The sequence below is a fragment of the Nannobrachium achirus genome (genome assembly GCF_963921795.1).
Source record: "Nannobrachium achirus genome assembly, chromosome: 3".
Classification (NCBI taxonomy): Eukaryota; Metazoa; Chordata; class Actinopteri; order Myctophiformes; family Myctophidae; genus Nannobrachium; species Nannobrachium achirus.
The window spans coordinates 32562663-32579667 of record NC_137812.1 but is presented as its reverse complement, the minus strand read 5'-3'; the positions used below and the strand labels follow the sequence as shown (position 1 = coordinate 32579667).

General features: G+C 41.6%; 1 protein-coding gene across 1 annotated transcript in view; it reads left to right on the top strand.

Moving 5' to 3' along the window:
- Positions 1 to 3655: 3655 nt before the first annotated feature.
- The window catches only part of LOC308281883 (myosin-9-like), a 34930-nt gene continuing 21580 nt past the window's right edge, over positions 3656 to 17005 (top strand). The window contains exons 1-7 of the mRNA XM_080722218.1: positions 3656 to 3764; positions 9294 to 9484; positions 12190 to 12330; positions 15019 to 15175; positions 15315 to 15342; positions 15915 to 16008; positions 16606 to 16626. Coding sequence (XP_080578344.1) covers positions 9299 to 9484; positions 12190 to 12330; positions 15019 to 15175; positions 15315 to 15342; positions 15915 to 16008; positions 16606 to 16626 — 627 coding nt within the window. The 5' untranslated portion in view covers positions 3656 to 3764; positions 9294 to 9298. The remainder of the gene's footprint in view (positions 3765 to 9293; positions 9485 to 12189; positions 12331 to 15018; positions 15176 to 15314; positions 15343 to 15914; positions 16009 to 16605; positions 16627 to 17005) is intronic.

The following is a 17005-nucleotide window of genomic DNA, read 5'->3' as shown; positions in this document are numbered from 1 at the left end:
ATAACTGCGACCTATAGTCGCAATAATGTAGTTAAAATATTTCATAGACAAGATTGTGTGCACATCTCAAGCCTATATTCAGGCCAGGTGCTGGACATCAAGGTATGAGATAATGGAAGGAGAAAAACGCCTGCACACTGTTCATATGCTCCAAAAACGTACTTTTATTACAGGCAACTGCAACGTTTCGACTTTACGTCTTCATCAGGCAAAACGTTTGCCTGATGAAGACGTAAAGTCGAAACGTTTTTCTCCTTCCATTAGTTAAAATATTTGAAATATTTAGAAAATGTCAAAGAATACCTAAAATAGGGATTAAACAGGTTAAATAACTTGAATGGTTACTTTCTGGGTTACGTACGGAATCATTTTAGACGGGTGAAAGGCAGTCAGTTTAACTTGGGCCTTGATATTTCCCTGCCCTAAAGCAATTTGTAGAAAGTTGCATCATCCACAGACAAAATGATGATTCAGGGGAGACAGAAAAGTCAAGGAGCCACTGAAAGCCTGGAGACACATTCCATAGACCTCATACAGGTCCATTGCTTTTCTTTGTCAAGATGATAGCTTGGCTTGACTACCTTTTTTCCCATCTCTTTGCAAATGGTGGCTACTTAAGGTATATAAGAAATTTAGAACAAAATCTTTGTGTTTTAGTAAAATTTAGTAAAGCTGTACTTGATTGAATCATGCGCTGTTCACTGATAATTGATCCAGAGTATGTATGTGTGTCTGCGTTCTTGTGCAACATGTATGTACTGTGTGTGTGTGTGTGTGTGCGTGCGTGCGTGCGTGCGTGCGTGCATTTGTGCGTGCATGCGTGCGTGTGTGTGGCATGCACGTGTGTGCACACAGCCTGCTGCCTCTCCCTATGAAGACATGTTCTAACATGCTGTGTGTGTCTACCGTACAGTTCTATCAGCCCATCTTTGATGTCAGTCTGAGTCAGATTGAGGTTGAGGGCCAGGGGCGTCACAATGGGGGTAAAAGTGGGACTGAGTTACTAGGGCCTAAGGTGGAGGGGCCTTAATTATTTTACACTTTAGCTATTGAAAAATAGCAGATATACGAGTTTGTAGATCTGCTATTTTTGAAAAGTCGTGAAAATGTGACTCAAATTTTGCTTCTGGTGGGTCTCTGGAACTAAATATTTTGAGATGGGCCGTAGCCCAATACATATTATTTTGGGGGTCCTTCAAAAAACCTTAGAAGGATTTGAAATATTCAAAGACTTGCACACATTTGAGCTTGTATATCTGCTATTTTTCAATCATTAAAGCACAACATAATGCGTTCCCAGTCTAAATGGGTTAAACCCCTCCCCCTATGAAGAATATTTATGGAGGGCCCGCAGTGAATCCTTGTACCCATGCAGGGCCCAGAATTTGGTGTGACACCCCTGTTGAGGGCTTCAGGTAATGACAGGGTTAGAAAAGTAACTTTACACCACAGGGGGGGGAAAAAAACAAAAAACAATAACAGACCACGCCTTCACCTTCTCTGCCTTTCTGTTAGCCCCCTCCTCCCTCCCTCCCTCCCTCCCTCCCTCTCTCTCTCTCACTCACTCATTTTCTTTTTCTCTGACCATATATGGTCGGAAATTCACGAAAAATCTGATTGGTGGAAATGAAAGATAGTGTCAGGTAGACAGCATTATTGCACAAGTTTGTTTTGGCACTTGTCAAGATACCTTGAGGCCACGTATTTTGTTCTCCTCATTCATTTGACCACATACCCCTTTTGTTATTAAGACAACTACATTTTTTGGGGCTTTTTTTGTTATGCCTTTATTGGATAGGACAGTAGACTGACAGGAAATGGGAGAGACAGGGAGTGACATGCGGCAAAGGTCGTCCGGATCGGGAATCGAACCGACAACGCCGTCAAGCATCACTGCCTATGTGGCAATGCCTAAAGTGGTATGTGCCTGGACCAGTAGGCCAGCGGGCACCCCAAGACATCTACATTTTAAGATATGTCCAATAAATTTGCAATCAATAAAAAATGAAAGCGAATTTAGTTATGTTACTGCCTGCCTGCTGCCCCAGCTTTTGGTGATTGAAATATAATTAAACCCTCTTGAGCCATATGCCAGGCCATATCTGGCCCATGGACACAGAGCCTCTGTGTCCATGTGACAGAGGTAGTGCTTCCTATATACCCCCTCCAATCTTTTGTTTCTTACTTAGGTGAAAAATCACAGAGGTTGCAGGTACAGGCAAGGTTCTGCATTCCTATGCACACAAACACACACACACACACACACACACACACACACAGGCATGCACGCACGCACGTAACTTCTCTCAGTCATTAGGTACATTCTACTACTCATCTATGATCTAATACTGAAATTCTGCTGACGAACTATTCTTCCTGCGGCTCCTGCCTCCATCTGGCTTATCTCCCTTCCCTTCTTCTGTTAAAGGAGTAGTTCACCCAAACATTTACTTTACACCCAATGAAGCCTTAAATTAATTTTGCATTCCTAAACCAATGATTTGGGGTCATATCAATAGGATATACTCCACCGGTCATCAAATGATTGTCTCACGACCATGCGACAAACAAAAAAAAAGTAATTTATTTGAGGTGAACTACTCCTTTAACCATCTCTATATCTATATATATATATATATATATATATATATATATATATATATATAGAGAGAGAGAGAGAGAGAGAGAGAGAGAGAGAGAGAGAGAGAGAGAGAGAGAGAGCATAGATCAATATCTTGGTAAAGACAAGGCAGGAAAGCAACGATTAGGCCATCACTGGCCTACTAAGCAACAGGTAAGGTGAGTGAATGTGATGATTGTGATTGATAAACACCTACCAGACACGCCCCTTCTTCTTCTGCTGCTGCTGCTCTACCAGAGCAGAGCAGGGGTGGGGCTGGGGCGTTCCACCTACGTGTGAGCAGGGGCGTCAAAAGGGGGTAAAAGTGGGACTGAGTTACTGGGGCCCAAGGTGGAGGGGCCTTCATTAATTTATACTTTAGCTATTGAAAATTAGCAGATATACAAGCTCACAGCGCGGCACTCATTTTTGAAAAGTAGTGAAAATGTGAGCAAATCTTTGAATAGGCCTATGTATTTTTAAGGGAACATCTGTAACTGAATTTTTGCTTCTGGGGGGTCCCTGGAACTAAACATTTTGAGATGGGGGTCCGTGGCCAAATAGCCTACATATAATTTTGGTGGGTCCTTCACATGAAAAAGTTTGAGCATCACTGACATAGAAACATAGGTTTTTCAAAACACATTTTCAAGATTTTTCAAAAATAACTGATCTACAAGATCGCAGCGCTGCACATGTATATCTGCTATTTTTAAATAAAGCACAAAATAATGCGTAATCATGCATTCCCAGTCTAAATGGGTTTAAACCTGCTCCCCCTAGGAAGAACATTCATAGGGGGCCCGCAGTGAATCCTTGTACCCAGGGCCCAGAATTTGGTGCGACACCCCTGTGGGGCGTTCCATCTACCTGTGAATGTGAAATGATCAAATTGGTTGGATCAAAGATACAAGCGCCCCCACCAGCCACACCTGAACCTGGACAGCTGGACCGCATGACTGAAGTCACTGCACAGCTGTAGCCTGGACGAGAGACGCGAAGAAGGAAGGAACAGGAAAAACTTGCACATTATTATTGCGTTGTGTTGTACTTGTGAGACTGTTGTCGCGCAGGGCTGTGTTGCAGACACGGACGCTGAAAATCAAACCGAGTTTCACCAACAGTGCCTGACGCTGAAAAACAGGTAGGTTTTTTTCTGCAGCTTCATAGAGTAGCCCACTATACAGCGACCAGACCGGCCGATAACCAGCCTATAAATCCTGGTGAGATAATCGAACACAGTAGCCTTGTTGTCAGTAATAGACTCGTAGACGTAGTAGTCAACATGTTTTTTTTTCTTTTTCATTCTCTCTGTGGGATTAGAATAGACCGCACCTGTGCAAGTATTCATCTCAACTACTGCATCCCTTTGCTACCTTTTCCTAGTTGAATACTGAATTATTATGTGGACAATTATTCATGTCGTTAGGTCTAAAAATACCAACTTTTTTTGTGCGCGCTCTGGTTTTACTTCCTATGTAAGCCTCCACCTTGTTTCCCACAAACGATTCTTACTTACATGTATTGTGCTGGACTATCTAAGGTGCAGGGCAAAATAGTTTAATATTTCACGCACAAGCCTGGGTCTGTCTCATAAAAACATACATTTTATTCACTTGAATGCAATAGGAAATTAATGCTATAGAAGGCTTTCTTTCTTTCCTTTCGTTTTTAAAGGTGCACGACCTTGCATGTCAAACCAGATTTTCAGATTATTACTCCAGAAGCTGACATGTAACTTGGTAGCACTTTGTCCAGAATGCAAACTGAACACGCCCTGATCAGTATCCCTCAGGATACAAACTTAGCATGCATGCGTTCAAGTACAAGTACTAGCATGTGGCTATGGTAATGACTAATGGGTTTTATTTTGACAATATGGCTTTGTGATTAATTGTTTTATTTTGAATCTGTGCAAATATGGCCATATAACCACTCACCACTTGCAAGCAAGCAATCAGCCAAGAAACTAGATGAGACATGAACATGTGTACTTGCCCAAGTGATGAAATGCCTCAACCTCTCTTCCTTAGATGCACCATTTGTCTTTCACCACTCACCAACCTTTTTATGCATCACCCGCCTACCTACCCTAAAGGCTCTAACTGACATTGTTTGCTAGACAGACTTGGAGATCATTCTGTTTCTGTATGAGAGGCCATGTCCAGGGGTTAAAGTGTACGTTTCATTGGAAGCGTTGTACATAATTCACATTTAATTTGACTCACTTCTGAATAGGCTACAGATCAAACGTTCCCGGAGAGTGCATCTGAAAAGTGAAATTGTGCAACAAATGACTCTGTAGTATGTGCAAGGCAGCTGTGCAACTTCCTGAGGAAGTTGGCCCATGGAACGCCTGTTCACCAAATAGTCCAGTCATTTTAGGCCAAAATTAGGCTAAACCTAAAACAAATTGCAATAGTAGCAAACTCAACTGATTTTGTATCCTCAATATGTCCTTTTAGTGAGAGAAAAAAAGTCCCAAGGAATCCCATCAGGGGAAAGTTTTGAAAACGACCTACCTACCTTCACTTACTATGCACTACACTATAAAGGAAAATATGACTCTGAAAAAAATCTGCTTTAAGTGGGATGTGAGGGGTCAAACTAGGTTTTTTTTTTATTATTATGAATCCATTGCAAGCATTTGTTTTGCACGAAAAACATTCCTTGGGCAAGAAATGGCCCCTCAAAACGATGGTTTAGTGATGAGTCATCAATTTTCACTGTCTTTTGGGGTCCGTTTTTAGCCCAAGTAATGTTTTTCATGCAAAACTAATGCTTGCAATGGATTCTGAATAATTAAAAACCCCTAGTTTGACCCCTCACATCCCACTTAAAGCAGATTTTTTTCGGAGTCATATTTTCCTTTATAGTGTAGTGTATAGTAAGTGAAGGTAGGTAGGTAGTTTTCAAAACTTTCCCCTGATGGGATTCCTTGGGACTTTTTTTCCCTCACTAAGGACACAATGAGGATACAGAATCAGTTGAGTTTGCTACTATTGCAATTTGTTTTAGGTTTTTTCATATAATGACTGGACTAAAAGCCACATCCCACATTTGGTTGTGTGAATGTCACAAGTTGAAAGAAACAAGAAAAGTTCTCTTTTAAGGCTTTATCATAGTCTGAGGTGAAGGGTGATCACCTCAACTTTTAGGTGATAAGTTATCACCTAAAAATGAGATAACATATGAGGAGGCCATCATAGTCATGGTGAAGTCCTATCACCGCAACTATGTGCCACTGAAACCAGGGGGCACACACACTGATTGGTCGATTAATCAGTGAACGCGTGATGGGGAGATGTCTGAAGGTAAAAACAGAGGATAGATGTCGGGGTTCGCGGTGATAACCTTTCACCGTGGCAAATTACATGTTGGATGTTGTAGTTTTCCGACATCTCTCCTCAGTGTTCCCCACTGCCCCCTGGTTTAAGAGGCTCAGAGGCATCATAGTCACGGACATGACCGTACTTCACCATGACTATGATGGCCTCCACTTGTTATCCCTGATAGGTATTCATATTGATTGTTAGATATGAATTATGAATGATACATAATCATATGATTCATTTATTAGGTTATATTATGTGAACTACTGTCTGAACTTACAGTATAGGAGACCATGTTTTGGTTGTACTGTAAGTTCAGGCTAGTGGATTACAGGTCATGGTGACTGTGGTTACCCTGACTACGAGATCATGTTTTGGTTATACTGTATCTCTGTCTTCTTGTTATGATAATGGGAACGAATCAATGAGTCCCACGATCTAACTGTCCTAATCTGTTTTCTTTACTGTATGCTAACTTCCATTTTGGGAAGAGAGAATTAGCAAGCAGCCACTAGGATGGTATGCTCACTGTTTGTCTCTTTGTCTGACTCTCTTCAATTTTATTGATTGTCCTTTGGCTCGTCTCTGTCTTATTTTGGTTATGGATTTATATATCCATATTTATTTAACTTAATAATTAATCCAACAATCCCATTTTTAGGTGATAACTTATCACTTAAAAGTTGAGGTGATCACCCTTCACCTCGGACTATGATAAAGCCTTTAGACTCTGCATCTTATTGTCGGCCCCCATCCAGCCTAACCTCAGATGTGCATTGAGTCTCCTACTGTATACAGTACTGTTAATTTGTAATAATTGTAATCTCCCTAGATCTTTATCCCAGAATACAGAACACTCATCCCGTTTGATTATGCTAGCCCTACATGATAACCAGCAGAATGACAAGTCCTTCCACCCTGGGTTCCTGGTAACCTCGTAAACCATCCTCCTCCGGAAGTCCCTGGCCCCCCTCTCCCTCTCCCGCCCCCCCCCCCACCCCCTCCCCTCCCTCTCTCCCTCTGAGACTGAGCTCATAATGAACTTAGAGACACAGATGACACTAAGCACTCATCACTTTATCCCTCTCTAAACAAACTCTCTCTTGGAACACACATTGTGTCTGCTACTGTTGCCCTTGGTCATCATCAGAGTTCCTTCCCTGTGACTGAGAAGGATGTGGTGAACATGGCGGAAGCCTTAGCAGTGGGCTGCTTATAAAATGCCTGTCATTCATTTAAGGAAGTGTCAAATTAATCTTTTGTAAGCAGAATGCTATACATGCAGATGTTTGTAGATGTTTGTAAAGTGCCATTTTTATTTTTTAAATGAAAATACAGAATGCCTGTTATTTTTATGCATGTCATTCTTTAAAAGCCATTTTTATTGGGGTCAAGAAAAACTAGTTGATGGCATTTTTATTTTTCATGTAAAGACACCATGCATAAAGCATGGTGTCTTTGCACATGGCGTCTTTCCGTAGGGTGTGGTCAGGGATAATTACTTTTCTCTCTCTGCCCAAACTTGCTTCCAGCATTCCTTCCAGTCTTTGACGGCACTCTTGTGAAGGAATCCCTCTGTTGGTTTCTCTACCTGAAGCAGGAATGACATAACAGACAACTGGAAAGGCTTTGTTGTGAATCGAGTCCCAAACTCCCATTAGCAGATAATTGAAAATGTAGCCATGGCTGTGTTGTAAATTAGGTAGTTGCAGAAGGATGGATGAGGGTTGGATAATGGTAAGGAAAGCAATGGAAGAAAGGGCTGGGAATTTGTGGAATTCCCTCTCTAATGAGTGGGTGAGGACGGAATGTAGGCCAGCTGTGCATGAAGGGATGGACAGGTGGAAAAGATGGAGCGATGTTAAGAGGTACAGTGAGAGTGACTGAGAGCAGGGATGTTGCTGAGGTCATATTGAGTCTAAAGTTCATGTACCAGTTTCATATTTATATACATATTATATTATACTATTTTCAGTGAAACTACAATGCAGAAACCAGTCACTAGCTGAACACTGCAACAATATATTTCACTTCAGAGGTGTTGGAGCTAAAAGAGCACTATATAGAAAACAATTACAAATACAGTTGAAAAGCAGGCTACGTCGTGAACATAACTGTATGTCATGGACGATATGATTACTGAACCTTTTATGGAGAAGATTGAGCATGTTTTTTTGTTTGTTTGTTTTACACCCGTTATGTATTTTTGTTATGTTATTATGTTATAGTATGAAGATGGTATACTAGAATGGAACCGTTTTGAAACATCATACCTTAGGGAAATGAGAATTTCACTCCAAACATGGTGTTTTGTTAACGTGCTCTAACAAGTTCATGCTTTAATGAGATGGAGAGGAGGTTTATTGTAGGGTGAACAGAAGTTACATGATTTAGTGGTGATTCCTTACCTTGAATGACATTTAAGTGAGAAGTTCTGCCTCTAATTAAATTAACGTGGAGAATGGAGATTGTGTAATATACTCAGTGGACCCACATTTTTCAAGCCTTCATTTGGCAATCGATGTATTACAGCAACAGAACTGTATGTGTTCTCACCTCATACTTCAATTAGTACTGTTTTCTGGCTTGTGAAGATTTGTCTGTGCTTAAAGGAGTAGTTCACCCCCAATAACTTTCTATTGATTACTCGCACCAAGTCATTTTGGGGGTGAACTACTCCTTTAATCAGTGTCACGTGATCCATCGTTAAAACAGGACTTTCCTGAAGAAGTCATAGTTCAACAAGGTTCAAATGTATGTAATTTCTTAGTCAAATACATTTTCAGCAGCATGGCTTAGGGCTAGAATAATCATGAACTGTTAAGTAACCTAACCTAACCAAGCCAAAACCTAATTTTCTAACTTCATACAAATTGTGTATATAAAACAATTCAATCCCTTAAATGACTTTGTTTTATTTTTATACTATCAAAGTTGGTTATTTCAACCCCCTTTAATTTATTCCCATTAATCCTTCAGAATGTAATTTAATACATTCATGTGGTTCACCCTACCTGAACGATACATGGCAGGTTATTATTGAAATTGCTCCTTTCAGCCTGTGTGAACCATAGAACTATGAATGGAAGAGTAGATTTTTATATAACTTGTGAAATGACCACTAGGCTGCCCCAAAGAGATAACATTTTGGGGTGGCAATGATCAAGGTCATCAAGACCAATGTCAAAATCGTTTAACTTAAACCTCCCAGGGCCAGAGTGTCGTTGGATTCCTCATGGATATTTATGGACTAGGATTTGCACCTCAGGTGTATTTATTTTCTTCTTGCACTCTTGACCATATCATTGCCTCTGTTTACTTACACTCTCCCTCTCCTGAAGACACGATGACTGAGGCAGACAAGTTCCTCTATGGGGACCGCAGCCAGATGAATAACCCTCTGGCCCAGGCTGACTGGTCCTCCAAGAAACTAGTATGGATCCCCTCAGAGAAGCTGGGCTTTGAGGCAGGCTCCATCAAGGAGGAGCATGGCGAGGAGTGTCTGGTGGAGCTGGCTGACTCTGGCAGAAAGGTGAGGGGAAACTCGTTTTTCTGTTTAGCTGTGAAGGATCAGAATTTAGAATTCTCTGACAATATGTGGGTAAACAGCCGCTCTTATAGGATTCTCACCGTGGCTGTGAAAGGTTCAGTTACCCATACCCCGTTTTGGAGAGAGAAACAAAAACTTGTTTAGTTTTAGCTATTTACCCCCTACAACATGATCAGGATTATACTTGGAGGAAGATTTCTTTTTTCAAAAAAGTCTACAGAAAGTGTTAAAATTAAATTCACCTGTTCATTAAGTAAAATGGGAAGGGGATGATTTTATTTCATTAAAGCGATGTACAGTATTAAGATTCCTTTTGACTCGGAGGCTTTCAGGAAGAAATCAAAAATACACAGGGAAGACATATTTGCATATTATAAGCACACACCTGGGGGTCTATTAGAGTAATGTTGACAAAGATGCATACAAAACAAAGTACAAAACTATGGCACCACCTCTTTAATGCAAACACATATTTTTGGAGCTGTGTGCAGCTCCCTATACGTGGCTGTGTGGGTCTGTGTTAGAGTTCTCAAATTCGGCCCGAACCCGACCCTACCCGACCCGACCCGACGTTATCGGGCCGAGCCGGGCCCAAAAATTATAATAATTAGTCGGGCCGGGCCGGGCTCCGGGCTCCGTCACTCAAGCAACAGAGAACAGACGCATATCGCTGTCTGCCTGTCTTCAGCGCAGCACTGAAACCTGCCTAAGTTCCTAACCAATGGACCAAGGATAATCGGTGACGCATACGGAAGTATAGTCTATCAGTCTCATAGAGCAGTCTGGTTGTTGTGATGACGTCACAATCGAAACCTTTGGATATACGGAAGTCTGTCACAGGCAGCGAGTCAGCGTTAGCTCTGTGTGATCGAGCGGCTACGATGAAAGTTTGGAGCTGCATGTTAAATTAAAAGTCAGCAGGCAGTTTTACAAGTTTGTAATAAGTTATAAATCCAAGAAAAGTACATTCAAAGCGGAACCAACCTGGATATTATTGACAAGGACTTAAGAGGATTGTATTAACAACAACATCAACATGACCAACCTAAAAGCACCATACGTTGACATCCTCTTACCTTAGAGACGATCAACTCGGCTGGTAAGATATTATTAATTCCATTATGCTTTCTGGTTAATCAAGTGTCCTTTGCTGCTGCTGTGTGCATTTATATTAAAGGGTTTACAGCCGCAGCGCGCCGCTTATTACGTGCCTAAGTTGTATATGTTTAAGCATGGTGATCAGGTGGTGTCGCGCACTAAACAACAGATCTGCAAGCCCAGAATGAGAGCCAGATGAACACGTTTTGCGTTTATAGATCTGCCGAGCCTGCGTTTGATGCGTGACCGTTGAAAGGACGAAACATAAATCACGCAGGCAGCGACAACGGCAGGGAGAGAGAGGATGAGAGCTGTATGATTGAGATTGACTGTTGACAACAACAGGGATTTAACGTTAGCACATTTTGTGCAGAACCTTGCATGTTTCATGAACAATTTAACATGTGAAGTTGCCATTTCGCCAACTATTATATGTCCGTTCTCTCACTGTTGTAATTTGAGGCACTGGCGCTGCCAGCTGCCTACTGGCAACGTTTTTTTTTTTCTCTCTCTCTCTCTCTCTGGCTTTCGGGTTTTCGGGCCGAAAATGATGATAATTGTTAGGGTCGGGCCGGGCTTCGGGTCGGCCCACTCGGGCCCAGTTAGGGCCGGGCCTTAATTTTCAGGCCCGTTGAGAACTCTAGTCTGTGTGTGTGTCTGTCTGTCTGTGTGTCTGTGTGTGTGTATGTAGCCTGACTTCGGCGCGTAACTAGTGCCGCACCATTTACGCCACTCGCGCAATATATACATCAAAATGTGCGGCTCGGCCGGGAATGGTGTTCTATTACCTTTCGTTCCGATCCGCCTTACCATGCCGACGTAATCGGCAAAAAACGACGCTTAATTGTCCCCATTGACTTATAATGGGACAATGCAAGAAATCACTTTATTTTCTCTCGTAAACCATAGGAGCTACAGTTTCAAACCTCGGAGAGGAGATTCATAATGATTTTAAGAATGAATCGAAAAATAATTACATCACTCGGCCTCATGGTGGCGCTATAACGGCCCACTTTACGTTTTGCCCCGTAACTCTTGAACCGTGGATCGGAAAATTAAAATTCTTTTTTCCCTGGATTCCTTGGGCCAAGACGCATCTCCCCATATAGGCCACGCCCATTTGTGCCAGGATAGATTTTCCGCCATCTTGAATTTTCTCCAAAACACACTTTTTGCTCCTTTTCCTACATATTTTCTTCAAATGTCACAAAAATCGGTACACATGATCTACACACACACACACACACACACACACACACACACACACACACACACACACACACACACACACAGCTCCACTTCACACGGGTGTGATTTTTTGTTTATGTAGTGTCTGTCAAACATTGTACCTAGTTTTTCTTTTTTTGTGATGACTGTAGATGCAAAAAGACATTATTTTAAATTGTAATGATAAGACTTCATTGACCAGTGAAAATTTGAGTTGAAAATTTGACTGAATACTGTTGAAATTCATGAAACACTTGGAATAATAGAAAAACGCCACAAGCTCTGAGCACATAATGACACATGAGCACATAATGAGTCTGTTTAAGCCTTTTGACAATCACATTTTTTTGTATTGATCACAGGTGAAGGTGAACAAGGATGACATCCAGAAAATGAACCCTCCCAAGTATGACAAGGTGGAGGACATGGCTGAACTTACCTGCCTGAACGAGGCCTCTGTGCTGCACAACCTCAAGGACAGATACTACTCTGGACTCATCTATGTGAGTTTGTCTGACTGCTTTTGACATGACCCATTTAGGCCTAGGATTATTGAATGCTTTAACCAGTGAAAAATGGCAGATATACAAGCTCACAGCGCGGCACTTGGTGCTTGTAGATCTGCTATTTTTGAAAAAGTCGTGAAAATGTGTGCAAATCTTTGAATATATGTATTTCCAAAGCGAACGTTTGTAACTCAAATTTTGCCTCTGGGTGGTCCCTGGAACTAGATATTTTGAAATGGGGGTCCGTGGCCAAATAAATATCATTTTGGGGGTCCTTCACATGAAAAGGTTTGAGCACCACTGACATAGTAGTCTCTCAAGAACAGACTAACTGAGCTCCAATTAAGTGAAAAGGACCTTTTCTTTGACGATGGCTGGCCAGATTGCTGACATAGAAACATAGGTTTTTTCCAAAAATCTTAGAAGGATTCAAAAGACACTTATAGAATCGGGTCAAAATTCTAATTTTCACGATTTTTCAAAAATAGCAGATCTACAAGCTCGCAGCGCGGCACTCAGTGCCGCGCTGTGAGCTTGTATATCTGCTATTTTTTAATATTTAAAGCATAACATATTGCGTGTGTTCAGGCCTAAATGGGTTAATAGGATAAATCCTCAGTCTCAAACAAGGACACAGATAGGGGGGGGGATGCATGAGTAACATCACTCTTAGGGCTGTCACAATTATTAAATAATCGTTATTTGTGATGATCGTCATAATCGTTTACATGTTGAAAAATGTTTAGATATGTTCAAACATTATTGTGGAAATGGCAGATCTACAAGCTCACAACACGTCGTGATGCATTGCGTTGTGAGCTTGTAGATAGTCTATTTCCACTATCAATGTTCTTTTTAAAGTGTAAAGTTGTCAAATATGTCCCGTCTTTTCTTTGTATATTTAGGTTATGTGTCATATCTGCCATGTGCAACTTCAAAGCCTACAAGCCAAACAGAAATGTAATTGTCAGCGACAATCGTTGCCAATGGTTAATCGCAATTATTTGAGTGACAATTAATCGTCATGTAAAATGTCATAAAAGTGACAGCCCTACTCACACTCTCAATACCCACTGCTGAAGTGCCGTGGATCATGGCACTCTTCTCCAGTGGTGCAGCTCAGTGGCCAAGTGTAAGGCAAGAGCGGTTCAGCTGGCAAGCTCCCAGTTGTGTGTAATTGTATCGTGCGAGTCTAAAGCAGGGTGTTGCCAAAGGTTGAGCAAGCCTCCATGTTAAGTGAACCTACCTGGATAAATAGCGGTTTAAAAAAATAAAGTGTGCAAATAGGCAGAATCGCACGGATGCACATTAACTGACACTCCCCTTTCCATCTCTCCTTGTCTCTGTGATGTCCTTGTGCGTGTGTTTGTGAGAACACACCCAAATGCAATAAATATTGGTGCCAAGACAGTTTCATTTATATAGCGACATATCACAACAAATGTTATCTCATAACACTTTACATATAGAGCAGGCCAAGATCATGGTCTTCAATTTACAGAGACCCAACAATCCCATGATAAAGCACTTGTCATTAAAGAACAACTCCACTTCAGCAAGAAACGTTAAACAGAACCTGGCTCTAGGTGGGCGTTGGGCGGCCCTCTGCTTTGTCCAGTTGAAGTTGAGAGCCAGTTATAGTCCATGGACACCCTCGATCTGCAGCTAGGGATTCATAATCAGTCCGTGGAAGTCTATGAGACAAGAAAAAGGAAAAACTAAGGGCTACAGTCGCTAGACCAAGGCAAGCCTAAGCCTGGCCAGCCCTTATTTACTGTATAAGCTTTATCAAAAAGGAAAGATTTCTGGAGGTTCTGGAGTTTACAGGAAGCTAGACAGCCTGTGCAGAGGAGCTAATACGTTAACACTGGATCAGCTGTAGTGCTGGAAGCCAGGGTAAGAACCGAGTAGTGATATCATTACATAATGTGTATTTACGCCGAGCACGATAACTTATAACTTCAGTTTTGACTGAGTGTAGTGCTGGAGCCTGGAGGCCAGGGTAATAACATTCAGAGTAGTGATCTTATTACATAATATTATGTTTCCAATGTATTTACGGCCAAGCACAATAACATCATAAAACTGCAGGTCTTCGATGTCCTTAGACATGCTTGAAAATGTGTTAACGACTTTAGTGATAATTGATACCAGTAAGATGCCTAAGGGTGAAAAGCGAGGTTGCGCCATGTCTTGGCCATCTGGCCAGTGATGTATATCGGACCAGTTACCCATATATGGAGACCCCTGGTACCCATAGATATTCACAGATATGGGCTTAATATTGATGACACCAGGGATCTCCATATATGGGCATAATAGGGATTTGGGTCCCCTTGCATCACAGGGATCTCCATAACTCCATATATGGGCATAAAAGGGATTTGGTTCCTCTGCCATCACAGGGATCTCCATATGGCATAAAAAGTGATGTCAGAGTGTGATGTCAGAGCGGCAAACCCATAGACTGTAAAAAATACGGACATGATGTGCCGTTTCTCATAGTGAACTGCGACCTTCGGTCGCAATAATTGGTATCATCTGCAAAAGAGTGACAATATACACTATGGAGTGTTTCCTGATGAGATTGACTAAAGGAAGCAAACATAAGATGAACGGTGAAGGCATAGAACTTGTGGAAAGTCTTCATTCTTCCTGCTAACGTATCTCTGTATGATTACTTAGACATACTCGGGTCTCTTCTGTGTGGTGATCAACCCATACAAGTACTTTCCCATCTACTCTGAGGACATTGTGGAGATGTACAAGGGCAAGAAGAGACATGAGATGCCCCCTCACATCTATGCCATCACAGACACCGCCTACAGAAGCATGATGCAAGGTACGATAATGGTTTTGGTAGCATTAAACAAGTCAGGCATGCATCAAGTCTGTTGAGCAAGGCAATGGTAATCATTGAACTGTATCAAGTTGATCATCTGCTTATGAGACCCCCTTCTCTGCTTCTATTCCTTTTACAGATCGTGAAGATCAGTCCATCCTTTGCACGTAGGTCACATTTCCCTATTCATATTGTGTGTTATAATGACAGTGTTTGTGCTTATCTAGGCTAGTCTGTTCTCAACTAAATCTGTTCAGCCAGCTTTGTTTTGTAAGCTTTGTTTTGTAATCGATCTTCACAATCCTTTTTCTGTACTGTATAAGAAAATAAATAAATGTTGGATTTTGTTTTTTGCAATCATGCTGCTGCTTCTAAATGCAATACCAGTTCTACACCAATACTTCTTAAAACAGGGTTTGTCTGCATGTCCCCAATAATGGCATACTAATCAGAGCTCACACAGCTATGCGCATTATGTCATTAAAGTAAATGGTGTCCTTTTTTTTTACTCACTGTAGCAGAGAACAGACATACCCAATCAGATGACTGAACAGAATTCGTTATGGATTCAGTATTCAAGTTATTAAGTTGTAAAGTTCAAGAAATACACATTTTCATACATAGTAACTTCCATTCATTGCTAAAGATGCCAGGGAGGCAACGCCATTATAAGACTTATTTTTGCTATGAAATGCATGTGCATTACACTTGTCTTGCTGACCTCGTCTTTGTCCTTCAGAGGGGAGTCAGGAGCTGGCAAGACCGAGAACACCAAGAAGGTCATCCAGTATCTTGCCCATGTTGCTTCCTCCTTCAAGTCCAAGAAAGATCAGGTCAGTAAAGCACAAATGCCATCCTTAAACTCGTTAAAACACTTTGAATCACATACCCTGCACTGTAAAATCCCATGTGTTCATTGAACGTCAATGAACACATTGACCCACTCTGCCTAACAGGAGCGCCACCCTCTTGTTTCCTCTCCTCCGTTATTTCGTGAGCAGTGGTTTAAGTATTTGTCTTGTCTGCCTGAAGTGCACTGTAGGCCATCATTGTGTAACCTCCTTCAGCGCTGTCTGCCTGAAGTTGCTGAGTACCATACCACACATTCCTCTTTCATGCCTGGACTTGCCTGTCTCACTTCTCCACACTGACCAGAAGTGAGACGTGTGTGTGTGTGTGTGTGTGTGTGTGTGTGTGTGTGTGTGTGTGTGTGTGTGTGTGTGTGTGTGTGTGTGTGTGTGTGTGTGTGTGTGTGTGTGTGTGTGTGTGTGTGTGTGTGTGTGTGTGTGTGTGTGTGTGTGTGTGTGTGTGTGTGTGTGTGCTGACGGCAAATATCCTACCTAATACACCTACACTCCTATCCTAATACACCTACACTCTCAGTTGCAACAAGTGTTTTAAATTCTGTCTTTGTTTCATCCCATCTCTAGGGCAGTGCTGTATTGTCACATGTGAGTTCATCACTCTTGATGCCATACGGTGGTGTCTTGTCTGTTTCGCTCCAAGCACTAAATACTAACGCCAAATTAAAAAGAAATACATATTTTGTCTGGAATGTATATTCCCAATTAAAGAAAGCGGTACCTTATTTATTTTTTCCTTTTTAGCTAACATGGTAAACCTTCGAATTTTGTCCACAGTGTTACTTAAATTTAAAAGGACGGCTCTCCCTGAAATGGGAAGGAGCTGGAATGTGTTCCAAAGAGAGAATGACACGCCTTCTCACAATGGCTGTCTCCCCTCTGGGTATTAAAATACCTTGTGACACACCAGAGCAGTTTAGGGGTAACTCTATCTTTGGTTTGTCAGAAACACTGAATTGGCCCTTGG